The following is a 15,248-nucleotide window of genomic DNA, read 5'->3' on the forward strand; positions in this document are numbered from 1 at the left end:
TAAGTCATATTAGGCAATACGACTACTTTTACTTTGTGGGCTAAAGTTCTATTTTTTCTTTGGGGGGACTTAGTTACATGAGCTTGGGATAGGCAACATATCTCCGATTCTCCGTCGAGTTCAGTCCATTCTCATAACAACCATGTGTTGTCATGTCCCACTACCATTATTCATAGAATAGAAAGTCATGATAACATTTTTTACATCCAATTAAAATTAAAACGTTATTCATGGAATAGAAAGTCAGAATAATGTTCGTTAGAGTGAAAGTTATTTAAGACTTTTCAACAATAACTACTACTTAATTAAGAATCTAAGAAAAAAATCAAAAGAAGAAAAAGACAATAGGATAAATTCAAATAAGAAGAGCCAAAAACTAGCGTCCTCTTCCCACCACATCCTTTGATTTAGCCATATAACAACGATCAACTTTCTAAGCTTTCGGTACGTAGTTTGGCCAATAACCGAACTTGCATGCACAGTGAAGTTAGCACCATTATTGATAGCATGCTTAAAGTCAACTTATCCTAAGATATACAGTATTTATACAGTTTTAGTATGGTACTATTATTAGCTAACTTAGGGGGCCTAACTTGGCTGTAAGATAGTAGCACATAGACGGCATTGCATAGCAATTATTGTTACTGACTTACTACATTACTCGTAGTGGATACTCCATCCATCACTTAAAGATTGCTTCAACCTCCCCCACCCCCCCCCCCTCTACTTCATTAAGAGTTGTACAGTATTAGATGAGTAACTAGTTTTGACGTTTTGTCATTTAATTAACATGTGATGTAGGAAATAAAGTAGAGTTATTAGAGTAAAAATGTAAAAACCTTGTAATATTAATATAGGACAAAGTTAAAAGGACTCACTGAAATAGAAATCGAAGCAATATGTCTAAAAAGACGGAGGGAGTATTAGATAGGACAACTAGAGAAATATGGAGGCTTAAGGACCACCCTCGTAACTCCTCTCAATTTGAACTACCGAAAAGGAAAGCTGCATTGCAATTATATAATTTGGATACTGAAGATAATAACTCTTTATGACAAAGAATAGGTCGATCCGAAGAAAATTGGGGTAGAGTAGTGACCCTACAAATGATGGTCGGCTGATAGCCTATAAATGAGTCTATGTCCTTTCTTAATCATTAGGTGGTTTGATTAACGTACACTTAGGTTAATTGCCAATTTCAAAGGATTGTTTGGAGGTCGTACTAATAAAGTCATGACAGTGTGTGAGGGATTGAGGGTTCAGATTTCATATGTAAGAGATTTTTTTAGCCTTTATGAGGTTTTTTTTTTTTTTTTTTTAGTAAGGAGAATGGTCTCACTAAACTGAGACATTTCACAGGTAAATCACTCTATTTATGCAAGTTTGGCTCTTAGAAAATGAAGGGGGAAGGGGAGAGAATAAGGGAATTCCCACCCCAAGAACTTAATAGGAATCGAACCCAATGTCATAAGGTAAAATTCCTCCCACTACACCAAATACTACTTAATAAGTCTATCTAGGATAAATTCATTAAATATTACTACTAGACTGTGTTGTGGTCTACTATGTACACCTTCCTACTCAGAAGTTTATAATCAAAATATAGGAAAGGTCACCAAAAATCCAAGATCTATAAACCTCACATAATCCCATAGTGACAAACCCAAAAGTTTCTTTGATAAACCACAAATAATTTGTTTACTTATCTCTTAAACTTGTTTTATGTCTTGATTATAGTGAAAATTTGTGGAGAGATTCACAAGACTAGTTAAAAAAAAAAATTGAGTTCATAATGTGTTCTACTCTGTAATATAGATTACAATACTTATCGTACTTTTATTTCATTCCTTAATTTTATTTTACACTTTTCGATTTTTATATATAGTCGATATGTATATATCTTTACAGTTTATCTTTTAATAAAGTACTAGTAAATTTTGTACCAGTAAAAAATCATTTAGGATGATAAATTGTGACATGGAAGGAAATGAAACTTTATCAACTTGATGAACAAATGAAAGAAATAGTTGATGTAACAGTCATGAGAATGCGTAGCACAGCCCCCAATCATGAATAGTAAAAAAAAGGCAACAAAAACGTAGAAAAGGCAAGGCAAAATAGATAGATCATCACAAAATAAAACCAAAATTCTATCTTTTTTTGCGAATGAATGTCATATTATTCTAGTTGCTCCCTCTTCCACCTTCAAATTTATATTTTTTCAAAAGAAAAAGCTGCAAAACACTAAACACTAAACAACTCTCTTTGATCCAAGTATCGAAATCTTCTCGGGATCGCCAAAATTCTTACTTTCTCTTTTTAATTATCCCAAAACCGAACTCTTTTTCTTTTGAGCTTTTATTAAACTGCACCCTCTCCAATTCATTCCTTTCCTCCTATATTACACATGTGTACGATCATTTTCGATTATCCGATCTTAATTATTCCACTCAAACCGTAACATATCTTAATTTACACGACTTGGTTCAAACTAAAATGAAAATAAGGCGAGTAATATTGATCGAGGTTCATGCTCCCTATATTACTAAATACTTGTAAAAGTTTGACCAGCATATGCATTAACTTGGCCATAAATATATATATAATATATGCAATTTTGTATGTTAAAAATTATGAAAAGATGAGTTTTTAATTATAAATATTGGGACTTATCCAATAACATTTAATTTTTATATATTAGAGAAAAATACAGTTAAAGTTCATATATCAACAATGTAAAGTTAGAATGTAGCGAATTTTTAGGTACGGAAGAAATATTTTATACTTCGTACATGATAAGTTACTTGACAATACACATAAGGGTGAATTGATTTAAAAATTTTGCCGATCAAGAGAAATCTCAAAATCAAGAATAACTCAGTTAGCTAGTATGTAACAAACCATAAATAAAGCTCCATGCAAATCAAATACTAGTAAACCTATAAAAAATTTGAGGAAAAACTTTCTCAAATGTTTGAGAACATTTTTTTTGCCAATGTACAGAACTTTAAAACAGTGACATTTGAATGTAACAGTCCCACTTAAAACATTGCTATGAAGATAGGGGGCAAGAATAATTAAGAGGAAGACCCATTTTATTTTCATTTTTTTCCTTTTATTTGAATGGGAGTACACACGTGTGCATGCCAAACATGTATGAGACATGTTGGCCATGATAATGCTAGTGGCTATCTTTAAGTAGACGGTCCATTATTTAATTATTGTGTGTATTTAATTGTTCATTTGAGTTTTAGCCATCAATCTTTGTAAGCATGCTTGTAAATTTTGTATTTTTTAGCCCATATTTTTTTTTAATTTTTTTTTTGTGGAGGACCAAATAATAAACATGAATAAATTAAATGTCTTTATTATGTGCTCAATTTGGGATAAATATGAGATAAAAACAAAATTGAAAGTCCCTTTTAATTGATTTTGCTTCTTTTTTAGGCCATGTTTGGTCAATGATATGTCAAATTGAACACTAGAAAAATGTTGCTATCATTATATTTATGTTAAGATGGCTAAGTTTCATTATATCATGAAAATTAATCAATAAGTTTCATTTAAGATGATAGATGTTCAATTTGTTTGAAAGAGTTACAACACATGAAATGGGTATGGAGGTCCTCACTTGATATGTAAATTAATGAGTTTATTAATCCAACATTACCATGTGAAGTGGGTTTTATTTTGAAACAATTTTGACGCAAAAGTCCCACCAAAATGACTAAATATACTCGTTTTGTTATTTTCAATTGGGTTCATTGCTCTTCCAAATTCAAAACATTATGTCCATCATATATAATTTTTAGTGTTATGCGACTTATTGATTTGTTTGCTTCCTCTGTTTTTGTCCCGACTCAAGACTTGTTTTAAATGTCATATTCAACAACCATATACGCGTATCATCTAAATTACAAATTGATACACTACATGTTCAAAAGTAATAAGTATTTAGGACTATTGTAGAAATGAGAAAAAAAGTTGTCACATTAAATTACAAATTTTCAAACAAGTCTATATTCCAACAAAAATAAATGGTGATCACAACAATTAAATAGTGATCATGTAAGTTATCGTAATAATAAGAAATTCAGACAATGTGACAATACAATTGATTAGTGCATATTTTTGTGGCTAACATCTCCGTACCTACTTGAGCATTTCTAATTGATACTGTAGTTTTAATTTATTTCATGAGAGACATACACTGTATAAATATTTGAAACACTAACAGCTAAGGAAACTTGAGAATTGAATTGAATGAGTACCTCAAAGTACAGAGGAATAACTGTAGAAAATTCCATTTATTCGAAAATCTTTCATCCTCATTTACTTCATGGTCTGGCATTCCCTGAATCCCTTCATATAAATGTGCAATTAATTCTTCATAGTTTCAAAATTTCAAATTATTTGACTCTGTCCAATTAACGGACACATATTTCATTTACTACAGATTTTTAATTTTCAAAATGATTTTTATTGTTCAAATACCTTAGTTTGTTACTCCGTATTATCTAGAAATATTATTTTAAATGTACTCGATAATGTTAGACGAGTGGGAAATACGATTGCCATTTTGCAGCTAGGTGGAATACCGATTTGAACACTGAGCGAATTTGTATGGGTTCTTTTCCCTAAAGTTTTCAGATTTTGGCGCACCTTGATTTAGTTTAATACACTGACGTTTCGTCTTTCAAAAAAAAAAAAAAAATTATCAAGTAAACTAAAATTGTCACAATATTTTTAGTCTGAACTTAATTTTATGGAATAAAGGGCATAAAAAATCACGACGTAATAATTCATTAATCGATACCAACCTAAATATAAAGGAGACAATATCGTCCTACTAATTAATTAAAACTCTCTTGGAAAAATCTCCATCCAATAATAGAGGCTCGAGATCAGCTTAATTACATGGATTAGCTAGCTACCTCATTGAAGACAAGGAGGCTTATGATACAAATTTATCATCATATATAATGGAACTAGGGTAAGCCCCGTTGCACGGTTGTTAAATGCTTTTAATGACAACAAAATTATAAAAACAATATAAAAGTTAAGGACTCCACACATCAATTATTAAAGAGTATGATATATTTATTTTTAAAAAAAATAATCACAAATAATAATTATAATAAATAATTTAATATTTAGAAAGTTTAGTGTAGATTTTATGTTAGACAAATGTAATAATTTTGATACAATTCTTATTTAGTGTAAAAAAAATTTTATTGGCAAATACTTTTGGAGGGAAAAATTTTAATAAAACATTGCCAAGTGTCTTTTTGGTTTCGCCTTTAGTAATATGTAATAGATTGAACAAACAGAATCTCAAAGATGTCGATCAATCTGTTTTAATTGAGATTCAGTCCATTTTATTATATCAGTCCAACTTTAAGCATACAATAATACAAAGAATATAAATATTCATAGTTATAAAATTGTACATGTGAAATTCTGACAATTCTTATTATCTACTCATAACCACTAGCTTAAATATGGAAACATCCATAGATTCAGGAAGAAAAATGGTCTCTTAATTAACTGGCTCTATAATTTACTCAACTTAATTAATAAATTCATCAACTATACAATACGAAGTATGAAAAAGGAAGTATTAAATGTATTTGTGTTAAATTATATAAATGTGTCCCAACATTATGTGCCCTTCTACAAGGGCAATATTTAAAAGGACAGGACAACAAAAAATCTAGGGAAGAAAAAAAAAAAAAGTTAAATATGGTATAAACATTTGGTATCTTAGACATAACTGGATGAGAATTGAGTATGTTTTTAATGGAATAGCCTAGAAAAGGAAGTGAACTGTTAAACATCGCCCGCAAATTCCTACATAAAGCCCACAAAATAAGAGTGAAATGACACTTTTGCCCTCATACTAAAAAACACACAATTTCTCTCTCTACTCTCTACTTCCACTTTCTCTCTCTAAATTATTTCCAAAGCTATGTCGAGGCGGCCCGGCAAGGAAGTGGCGGCACCGGCGGTGGGCGGAAGGCGGTTTGCCGGCCAGAAGGTAATTTTTCTAATTTTTGTAATTTTTTTTTAAAAAAAAAAACCTCCGGCGACGGTGTGGCGCCAAGGCGAGACGCCACCACCACGGAGGAGGCGCCTAGGCAAGGCGCCCGTACGGTGGTGGCGGCGCCTAGCCCAGACGCCAACACCACGGCGGCGGCGCAGAGGCTAGGCGCCACGGCCGTGGTAGTGGCGTCTGGGCTAGGCGCCGACGCCACCGCAAGGGCGCCTTGCCTAGGCGCCTCGTTCTTTTTTTTTTTTTTAAATTTTTTTTTTGTTTTTTTTTAATTTTAAATTTTATTTTCGTTTTTTTTTTTTTTTTTTTTTAAAAAATTTGTTTTTCTTTATTTTAAATTGTATGTTCCCTTTTTTTTTTATCTTTTTTTTTTTAAATTTTGTTTTTTTATTTGTTTTAATTTTATATTTTTTATGTTTATAATTTTATTTCCGTGACATGTTTATTTGCTTTTGTGTTTATTTTCGACTTTTTTTAATTTGTTTTCGTTATTATGTTTCGTTATTTACTTGGAGTTAGGCATCGCAATTTAGACCTGGTGCGGGGAAGAGTATTGACGTCGTGAGGAGTACGATATACTCAATTGAGAGCTCGGGGCCCAGACACGTTAGATCCCGTGGTATTTCGGCCTCGGCCCGCAGAGAACGGGTGCACTGTTCTGCGGACGATCAAGATGATGATGATGAGGAGGAGGAGGAGGAGGAGGAGGAGGTCGAGGAGGAGGAGGTCGAGGACGAGGATGATGCAGATGAGGATGTCGACGATCAGAGTGGACCATATGATGATTACGGTCCATTCAGTCAGAGACTTGATGATACGTATGAGACGCATAGGGTAGATGTGCGTAAGGGTCGAGATGGTAGGTTTGTTAGTAGATCTGGCACATCATCTGCGTCCACTGTGTCTGCGGGTAGCAGAAAACGGTCGAGGGCCGTTAATGATTCTTGGATGGTGAGGGGTGAGGTGGCCGGGGGACCTATAGACGGGAGTGTGATTCCTAGCTTTTTAGGACACATCGCTACCCGTATTTGGGAGGACCAGGAGAGGGCTTTGGATACAGGCATTTTGAAATGCCAAACCCGGGAAAAGACTTGTAGGTTTTTGTGTAGCTGGGCTGATGCTTGGCCGGAGGAGAGCGAGATGGTCGGGCGATTGAGGGCCACTAGAGTGAGTCACCTTCCTGCCACCATGCACGACAGGATTGATTGGACGCTGATCACGGCTTTCGTTGAGCGATGGCAGCCGGATACGAACTCGTTCCACCTTCCGTTCGGTGAGATGACGATCATGTTGCATGACGTCGAGGCCATCCTTGGGATTCCCGTGGAGGGAAACCGAGCATCTGTCGTCACTGATGCGGATCAGGCAGATTTACTAGCGGAGCTGTTGGCGGTGGATAGGGCTGCGCTGTACACATCGGCACTTAGTGTGTGGGATCACGGCGGCGTTAAGATCGCAGCCGTCTTGCAGCGATGTTTGCACCCTACGGCACGTAGGACGCAGGACACACAGCTGGCTGCATATGTTTTTCTTCTTCTCGGGTGTACCTTGTTTCCGGATAAGAGCGGGAACAAGCTCAGGCCACGCGACATAGTTGACGCGTGTGAGCCCGACAGAGTAGGCCAGTTTTCTTGGGGGTCGGCTACGCTGGCGTATCTGTATCGCCAGTTAGGATTCTCGAGCCGGGCTGATGCAGCAGGTATCACTGGATGTCTGACGTTGTTACAGACCTGGATATACGAGTATTTTCCTGCGTTTCGACCACACCGCGACCCGGTTCCCATTGGTGATGGCCAGCCACGTGCCTGTGCGTGGAGTCCGCGTGTCGAGAAGAAGTCCGTTGACCGCCTGCGCTCCATACGGTTATCGCTTGACAGGATGTCCCCCTTAGAGGTACAGTGATTAAATTATTTCTACTTTTACAATCTGATGCTTTATTTTATGACTGTTACTGATTTTAAATAATGTGCAGGTGAACTGGATGCCTTTCGGCCAGAACCCTAGTAATAGGGTACCCAGGACCCTCTACACTGGACTGATTCAGTATCGCGAGATCGTAGAGGCGTACATGCCGCAGCGCTGTCTTCGCCAGCTTGGATTTGTCCAAGTTGTCCCACCTCCACCGGCATGGCCTAGTAAGGCGGTACGATCTGCGTCGTCGAAGGAGTACGTCGTCCAATGGCCGTCAAACATGATATCCATGTGGGAGCAGTTTCCGATGGTTGCCCGCCTATGGACGGCGGAGCTGCAGCGGCCGCCAAGTGGGGTGACTGCCATGTGTGACCAGCACTACATGGAATGGTACATCCGGCACTCGCACCCGAGGTTGATTAAAGACATCGACGACGCAGATGATGACGATGTGCCACCTGCCACTGCCTCTTATGCGGTACGTCTCATCTTTTATTTGTTGTTCTCTTATTTTAATATATATATGTATAATACGTCGTTTCATGTTTTTTGTTTTGTGTAGTGGATGGGCAAGATTATGCAGTTGGGACACCGACTTTTTGAGGAAAGGGACTGCATGACGAGTGCATCAGGCAGAGCTGTTATTGACGATCTGGAACGGACCCTTGAGCAGTGGCAGTGGGCGTCACAGAGGGATTACTGATATTTGAAATTAGACATTATCTTTTTAGTTTGTAATATTTGACATTATTGTTCTTAGTTTTTAAAATTCAATATTATCATTTTAGTTTGTAATATTTGAAATTATTGTTGTTAGTTTTTAAAATGAAACATTATCTTTTAAAAATGAACACATAGAAATGACATAGTATTGACAATACAAGGCCTCATAGTAAAAGGTAGGTGTACATCAACAAAAACTACATGGCAATTAAATTGTTCCACTGTTGCACGCGAGCATGGTACAAAGCATCCCAACCCTCCACGCTTGCTCTACGAATTTCATACCACTTCGGTATGATATTTGGGACCGGAAAATCGGGTGACATGTCTAATCGGATAAAATGTCTGTATGACGGCCCAAGAAATCCAATAGCAACGTCCCTTACCGGTCTGGTGACGGTCTCGCGCGAACACCAGGGCAGAACCGTTGTACATGGATAATAGGCTCGACTATGTAAACCAAGGCCGAAATGCATGACTGCACACTTGTAGATGTTTGCAACGGCAAAGAGATCAAGTGGCGCATCGAACCAATGATTTTGACCGCAAGGTCCCCCTCCCCACCGGATACGCTGCAGAGACCTATCCAAGTCCTCGCCGTACACATGGCCATACACATCTCGGTTTGATGCGATTTCACTGTACATCAACTGCCGCACTAAACCGTAGTTGTCTTCACCCATTTGAAACACATCCGCCACAACCCGAAATCCGCAGTTACCATCTGCAATGACATCATTCCACCCGTCCAAGAATGGCATCATGATATTAGGGATCCTGTCCTTATATGGAAAATGTTCAATGTCCATTCTCCCTGTTACACACATCAATAAACACAATAAACAAGTCAACAGTAAACTAATCAAACAGTCAACAAAAGAAATTGAAGTCGAATGTCTTACCGGTGCCGGGCATATTCACCGACGACGATGATTGGCTGCCACTTGATGAGGATGTACGACCACGGCCACGGCCACGGCCACGACCGCGAATGTACTCAAACGCACTCTTGTTCCGCCGTGGTTGTCGACCCCTAGGTCGCTCGACCCCTTCCGGTTCCTCGGTATCCAAACACGATGTATTGAACATGTCATGAAGTATGTGTGTAGCACTACGAATGATCGAAGGGTGACTGGAGGACACTTGGTCAAACATCATCTGAAACTGCTCCAACTCCTCCTGTTCACGGTGAACCGTATGCGGAACAGCATGCTCTCCGATAACGAGCGTCCGCCAGAATGGATGAACCTGATCGACATGTAACGACGCCCTGTCTTGCGTAATTACGCGGTGAATGGTGCATGCACAAGGTAATCCATGAGTCATTGATATAGCACATCCGCACCGAATAGCCACTTCATCGCCCAACTCCCTCATCCTGGTATACTCGCTCAGAATCAACCCCAAACAGTGGTGTGACACACGACCATGGAGAATCTTAAATATGAAATGGCCATACAACATGCCATGTCGTCGTCTGGAGTCCTCGAGATAGTTCTTGATGCCGTTCCTCTGAGTATCAATAGCCTTGTTTATTCTCTCGAACAGTGTATCCAGAGCAGCCGTGGAAGAATCAATCCAGTCCTTCAAAGCTCTATGAGCGCTCTCGACTCTGCATGTCGTAGTGTTCCCAAAATGAAGAACTTGGTTCGTCCAATATTTGACAAACTTTTCCCTCTGAGGTACCCACTGATGCATCACATAGTCTACGATTGGCGGGCACCACTTGTACGCATCCTTTAAGTTTTCCAAGGCTCGATCGTACTCTGCCTCCGTGGTAGCTTGCAGGATCTTCCGCCACTTACCATTTACCAATCTCTCTGCTGAATCTAAGTTCTTGTTGAAAAGGTTGTAGGCTTTGACTTTCACGCAGTTGTTGATGTGCCATGTGCACAGTAAATGGATCGACTCCGGAAACAGCTCCGCTATAGGGGCAAAAAGACCTCCCTCACAATCACTTACGATGGCCGATGGCTGTACATTTGGGCCGATGTAGTTTCTCAACTTTTCCAACACCCAACGGTAACTCGCAGCCGTCTCATCCTTCATGACTGCATAACCAATCAGAAAGTTCTGGTTCGTTGGAGCCATCCCAACCATCTCAACCAGTGGGAACTTGTACTTGTTTGTCTTGTACGTTGAATCGATCAAAATCACAGATGGCCAAGACGAAATCATATCAGCACAATCAGGATGGACAAGGAACAAATGAGTTACCTCCGATGTGTCTTCGTCAGATTCAAACCAGTAAAGGTAACCACGTGCTTGTGCCTGGTGCAGAAGCTGCTGTATAGGGTTCCTTCCCTCTGACCGTTCAAACCTCAATTTCTGTCTGACGTTGTAGATGTGTCTTCGGTTTGGCTGGTCTTCGGGGAATTTCTCTAACACAGACGCTAATATTTTAGCGGGCTTCACTTGAGCATCACTCATTTCTTTTACAACTAGTTTCGCAGCTGGACTTAGACCGCTTAACTGCCGATGCCCCACTTTGTATGCTATCAGCTCATGGTTGTGATATCCCCATTTGTCGTAACCCTTCACTTCCCAACCGTCACGCCTTTGATGTTGTCGAACCTTAACTCGGAACTGACACCCACAACCTTTCCGCTTTGAGTCAAACCGAATCGCTTTACTGAAATCTCGTTCTTCTCTTTTGCGATAACGGTCGCATCTCAAAATGCGATCCATTCTACCATCCCGTTGAGATTTATGAGTTGCTACTACTAAACAAAAGCCTGATCTAATTGCAACCTGTTTTGCCCAATCAATCGCTTGTTGAGCATCTTCGAACAGGCCATCATGTACAAAAATCCCACTGTAATCATTTCCGTCTCCACCATAATCCTGTAACAATAACATATAACGTATAAATATAATTACATTAAGATTAAATTAACAAAAACAAACAAAAAAAAAAAAAAAGGGGGATTAAATTAAAAAATAAAAAAAAATAAAAAAAAAAAAAATATTCCCCTACTGGCGCCTGGCCTGGACGCCGGAGCCACGGCCGGGGCGCCTGGTCAGGACGCCGCCGCCATGGTGGCGGCGTGGTGGCCAGGCGCCTTGGCCGTGGCTGCGGCGTCCTGGCCACGCGCCGCTACTATGGTCGAGGCTTCTCCACCAGGCGCCGTGACCACGGTGGCGGCGTCCTGGCTAGGCGCCACAACCACGGCATGGCCTTTTGGCTAGGCGCCAGCCACCATTTCGTCCTTACGATGCGTTACGAACCTCGTTTTCCGATGACGACGGCGATTCTCCGGTGATCCTCGGCGATCCGGTGCTGCTCCACATTTTTTTAGTGCGAAAAATTTATCTTCCGTTAAAATTATAAAAAGGGCAAATTTGTCAAAAAATTATAAAATGTGGGCTTTATGTAGAGATTTGCGGGCGATGAATAACAAGTCCCAAAAGGAACTGTTACATTCTTGATGCAGTGGTTTGAGTTAGATTTGTAGGGTTGGTGTGTAACACTCCCCTGTCAAAGCTAACCCACATTTTATGCAATTTGTTACAACAAAACATGTGGCCTTAAAATAACACTTCCCAATATGTTAAATTATTTTAAGTCGATATATATTTATTTATTTTTAAATAATATGGTAAGGAGAAGGCCCATTCTAAAAGGGGGAATAATTTAAGGAAAATATCTCTTAGAATGAGCTTGAATTGGTGAGATTCGACTCCTAGCCTCACGCCTGAAAGTCGGAGAATTAGCCAACTGCTCTAGCCTCCTATCACTTTTAAGTCGATATTTTATATATATATATATATGTGTGTGTGTGTGTGTGTGTGTGTGTGCAGCTTTTGCAATACCGTGATATAACATAGTAAAAAACTATTGGTAAAAACACATATCCCCGAATGTAAGCGCACATTCTTAATTGATCAGGTTTTAGGCTTGATCAACTCATTCTTAACGGGTAGAAGCTGTAAGGAAGTGTGTAACATTTGATACTTATTATTATGTTCAAACCTCATTTTGATTTGAAACATCGAGATTAGGACTTTAGATTGGATCAATTTTTGACAGCCTAATAGTTATTCAAAAACTCAATCACTATGATAACTCACGATTATCATATGAGCCATATGTCTTGGCCAATAGTTGTCTATAAGCAATCATAATCTTGGTGTCATGAATATATATCAATTGATTTGAATATCCTACTTGTTCATTAAAAAAAAAAAAAAAAAAATGAGAACCATATATTATCATTTCATAGTCCTTTTACAACTATACTATAGTAATCCCAGTTAGTTAAGGATTGATCACTAGCTACCAAAAAGATGCTTGCATCATTACGCATTGCATGAACACAATTTGAACCTATATAAATAAGTCAAATCTTTCAACTGCTATATATATAGTACTATAAATAATATACCTAAGCTAGCTAATTAAGCTAGCTAGTTTAGCTAAAATGGTGGTCACAACCCTATAAATCCACACATGATCACACCAAAGCTGTCAACTTTGCTCTCACCAACTTAATTTGTACGATGAGTAAATATAACATCAAATATTATTATTATATTCATAAACTAATCATACTAACAACCTTAATTTGACTAGATTATTGATTAAAGGACCTAATCAAGATTCTAATTAAAAGAAAAATGTACTAACCCTATAATCTTCCCTATAAAGTAGCAACTTAACCTATAACTTTGAAAATAGGTAAAGCCCTTTCCATCTTGCCTTTTGCTCTAAGTTCAAGTTCTCTTACCACTAAAGCATGCTATAATAAAGTACTAAATTACAGTTATAAATATGTACATTATATGATAATTAGCATATCACGATGTTATGATTTTGTGGTCCTCCACCCTTCTTACTAAATAATCACATTTTATGAGGTAAAGCATACTAGAAGATTATTAATGGACCTCCCTTAGATCATTTAGCTAGGGTAGAGTTGTAGGATTATTATTTTTTATTATTGTTGTCATGTTCTTATAGAATCACGTTCGGAGTGCATAATCTCCTCGATCATTTTTTTGGACTTTTGAAAAAGTTTCTGAATGGTGGGCGAGTTAAAATAATATAAAAAAATCATCTGTAACTGTATAAATAGTGTGAAGTTTTATACCTCATCACATCAATATTTTTATAATTTTCCTAGAATTATTCTTCGTAATAGATATATAACACGATAATGTTTGAATTTTAATTTACTAAAATATTAACTATATACACATTTTTGTAAAACAAAGGAAATAGATTTATTTTAATTTACCAAATATGACAGATTTTGAATTTAGATTTTTTAAGTGCTAGACATGATGGTTAATTGCTTCTCTAAGAGAAAGAATATATTGCTTATAATTTTGAGTTACGTGCATGTGATTCGTTCATATTGTTATCAAAGCCATTCCTTTTCTTTAACCCTACATGTCAACAAGTAGATTAGTTCGCAAGGTCATAATATTATGGATTATCATTAGCCAATAAGATATACTTGAGAATTACAAATTTTCCAAGTAATGAATCATAAAGCACTAAGTTTTGTTCATGATTCTCCTAGTTAGTGTTGTTATTACAAAACTTACGTGCGTTTAAGAACAACAAACATTCAAATTAAATTTGATTTGAAACTTATGTTATCATTTGGCTTCAATCTAAAGGTTGGAAAATTTAATTTATTCCTTATTGGTGCTTGGTTTTAAATTAGCAAAGAAGAAAGTTTTAGATATTGATCATTGAAGTAGAGAGAAGCTAAGGATGAGCACGAGCCCTAAATACACTAAAATTACCAATATACCCTTTCTTTATATTCTTAGATATCCAACTTTACATACTCGTAATAGAAATTTTCTATTACCAATTGTTGTGCGACAGCGGAAGCAAAGGTCGAAAACAAACAAGAAAACAATAAAGAAATTCAATGCAAACAATAAGAACAACACCAAGAATTTACGTGGTTCACTATCGATGTGATAGCTACGTCCACGGGCACCGAGATCGAATGATTTCACTATAAACTGCAAAGATTACAAAGATGATTCTTGTATTTCTCAAGAACGGCTCTCACTCTCTCTCCCTTAACCCTTATACTAATATTAGGGAGGTTTTATATTAATCCCTAAAATAAAAGATACTTGGGCAAAAAGATAACATAAAAGATAACTTTAAATCGTAAAATCCGCGTCTCCGCATTTTTCCTTCTCCGCCCGGTCAGACCGGGCAAGGTCTGCCCGATCGGGCGCGAGAAGAAAACTCCATACGAATGCTTCAACGTATCCAACCCCCACCGCCCGGTCAGACCGGGCAATGTTCGCCCGATCGGGCGGACAAAGCTACGAAGTACGAGTCACCTAATACTTATCAACAATCTCCACCTTGACGAGAACTCGTAGTCAGCAAACGACCCCATCAAGACATAGTGGAAAAACATCTCAAGCCAAACCCGATGCAAGACTCATGCATAAGCCATACATCCCGATAAGTCTTCAACCAAGACCCATCACATACTCGTCTCCAAGTATAACAACTCATAATGCTCCACCTGCATCACAAGCCCCGGGCAAGCTCCACCTTAAGGCCAACACACCTACACCAGGA

General features: G+C 37.9%; 2 protein-coding genes across 2 annotated transcripts; one reads left to right on the forward strand and one right to left on the reverse strand.

Moving 5' to 3' along the window:
• Nucleotides 1–8,090: 8,090 nt before the first annotated feature.
• LOC110688106 lies at nt 8,091–8,708 on the forward strand. The gene is made up of 2 exons (XM_021864792.1): nt 8,091–8,441; nt 8,526–8,708. The coding sequence occupies exons 1-2, from the start codon at nt 8,121–8,123 to the stop codon at nt 8,664–8,666; spliced, it is 462 nt and encodes a 153-aa protein (XP_021720484.1). The 5' UTR covers nt 8,091–8,120; the 3' UTR covers nt 8,667–8,708.
• Nucleotides 8,709–8,780: 72 nt separating this feature from the next.
• LOC110688107 lies at nt 8,781–9,990 on the reverse strand. The gene is made up of 2 exons (XM_021864793.1): nt 9,589–9,990; nt 8,781–9,500 (listed from the first exon to the last, which is right to left on the reverse strand). Exons 1-2 carry the CDS (start codon nt 9,842–9,844, stop codon nt 8,884–8,886), a joined length of 873 nt encoding a protein of 290 aa, XP_021720485.1. The 5' UTR covers nt 9,845–9,990; the 3' UTR covers nt 8,781–8,883.
• Nucleotides 9,991–15,248: the final 5,258 nt, after the last annotated feature.

This window comes from Chenopodium quinoa, unplaced genomic scaffold (genome assembly GCF_001683475.1).
Source record: "Chenopodium quinoa cultivar QQ74 unplaced genomic scaffold, ASM168347v1, whole genome shotgun sequence".
NCBI classification, from domain to species: domain Eukaryota; kingdom Viridiplantae; phylum Streptophyta; class Magnoliopsida; order Caryophyllales; family Amaranthaceae; genus Chenopodium; species Chenopodium quinoa.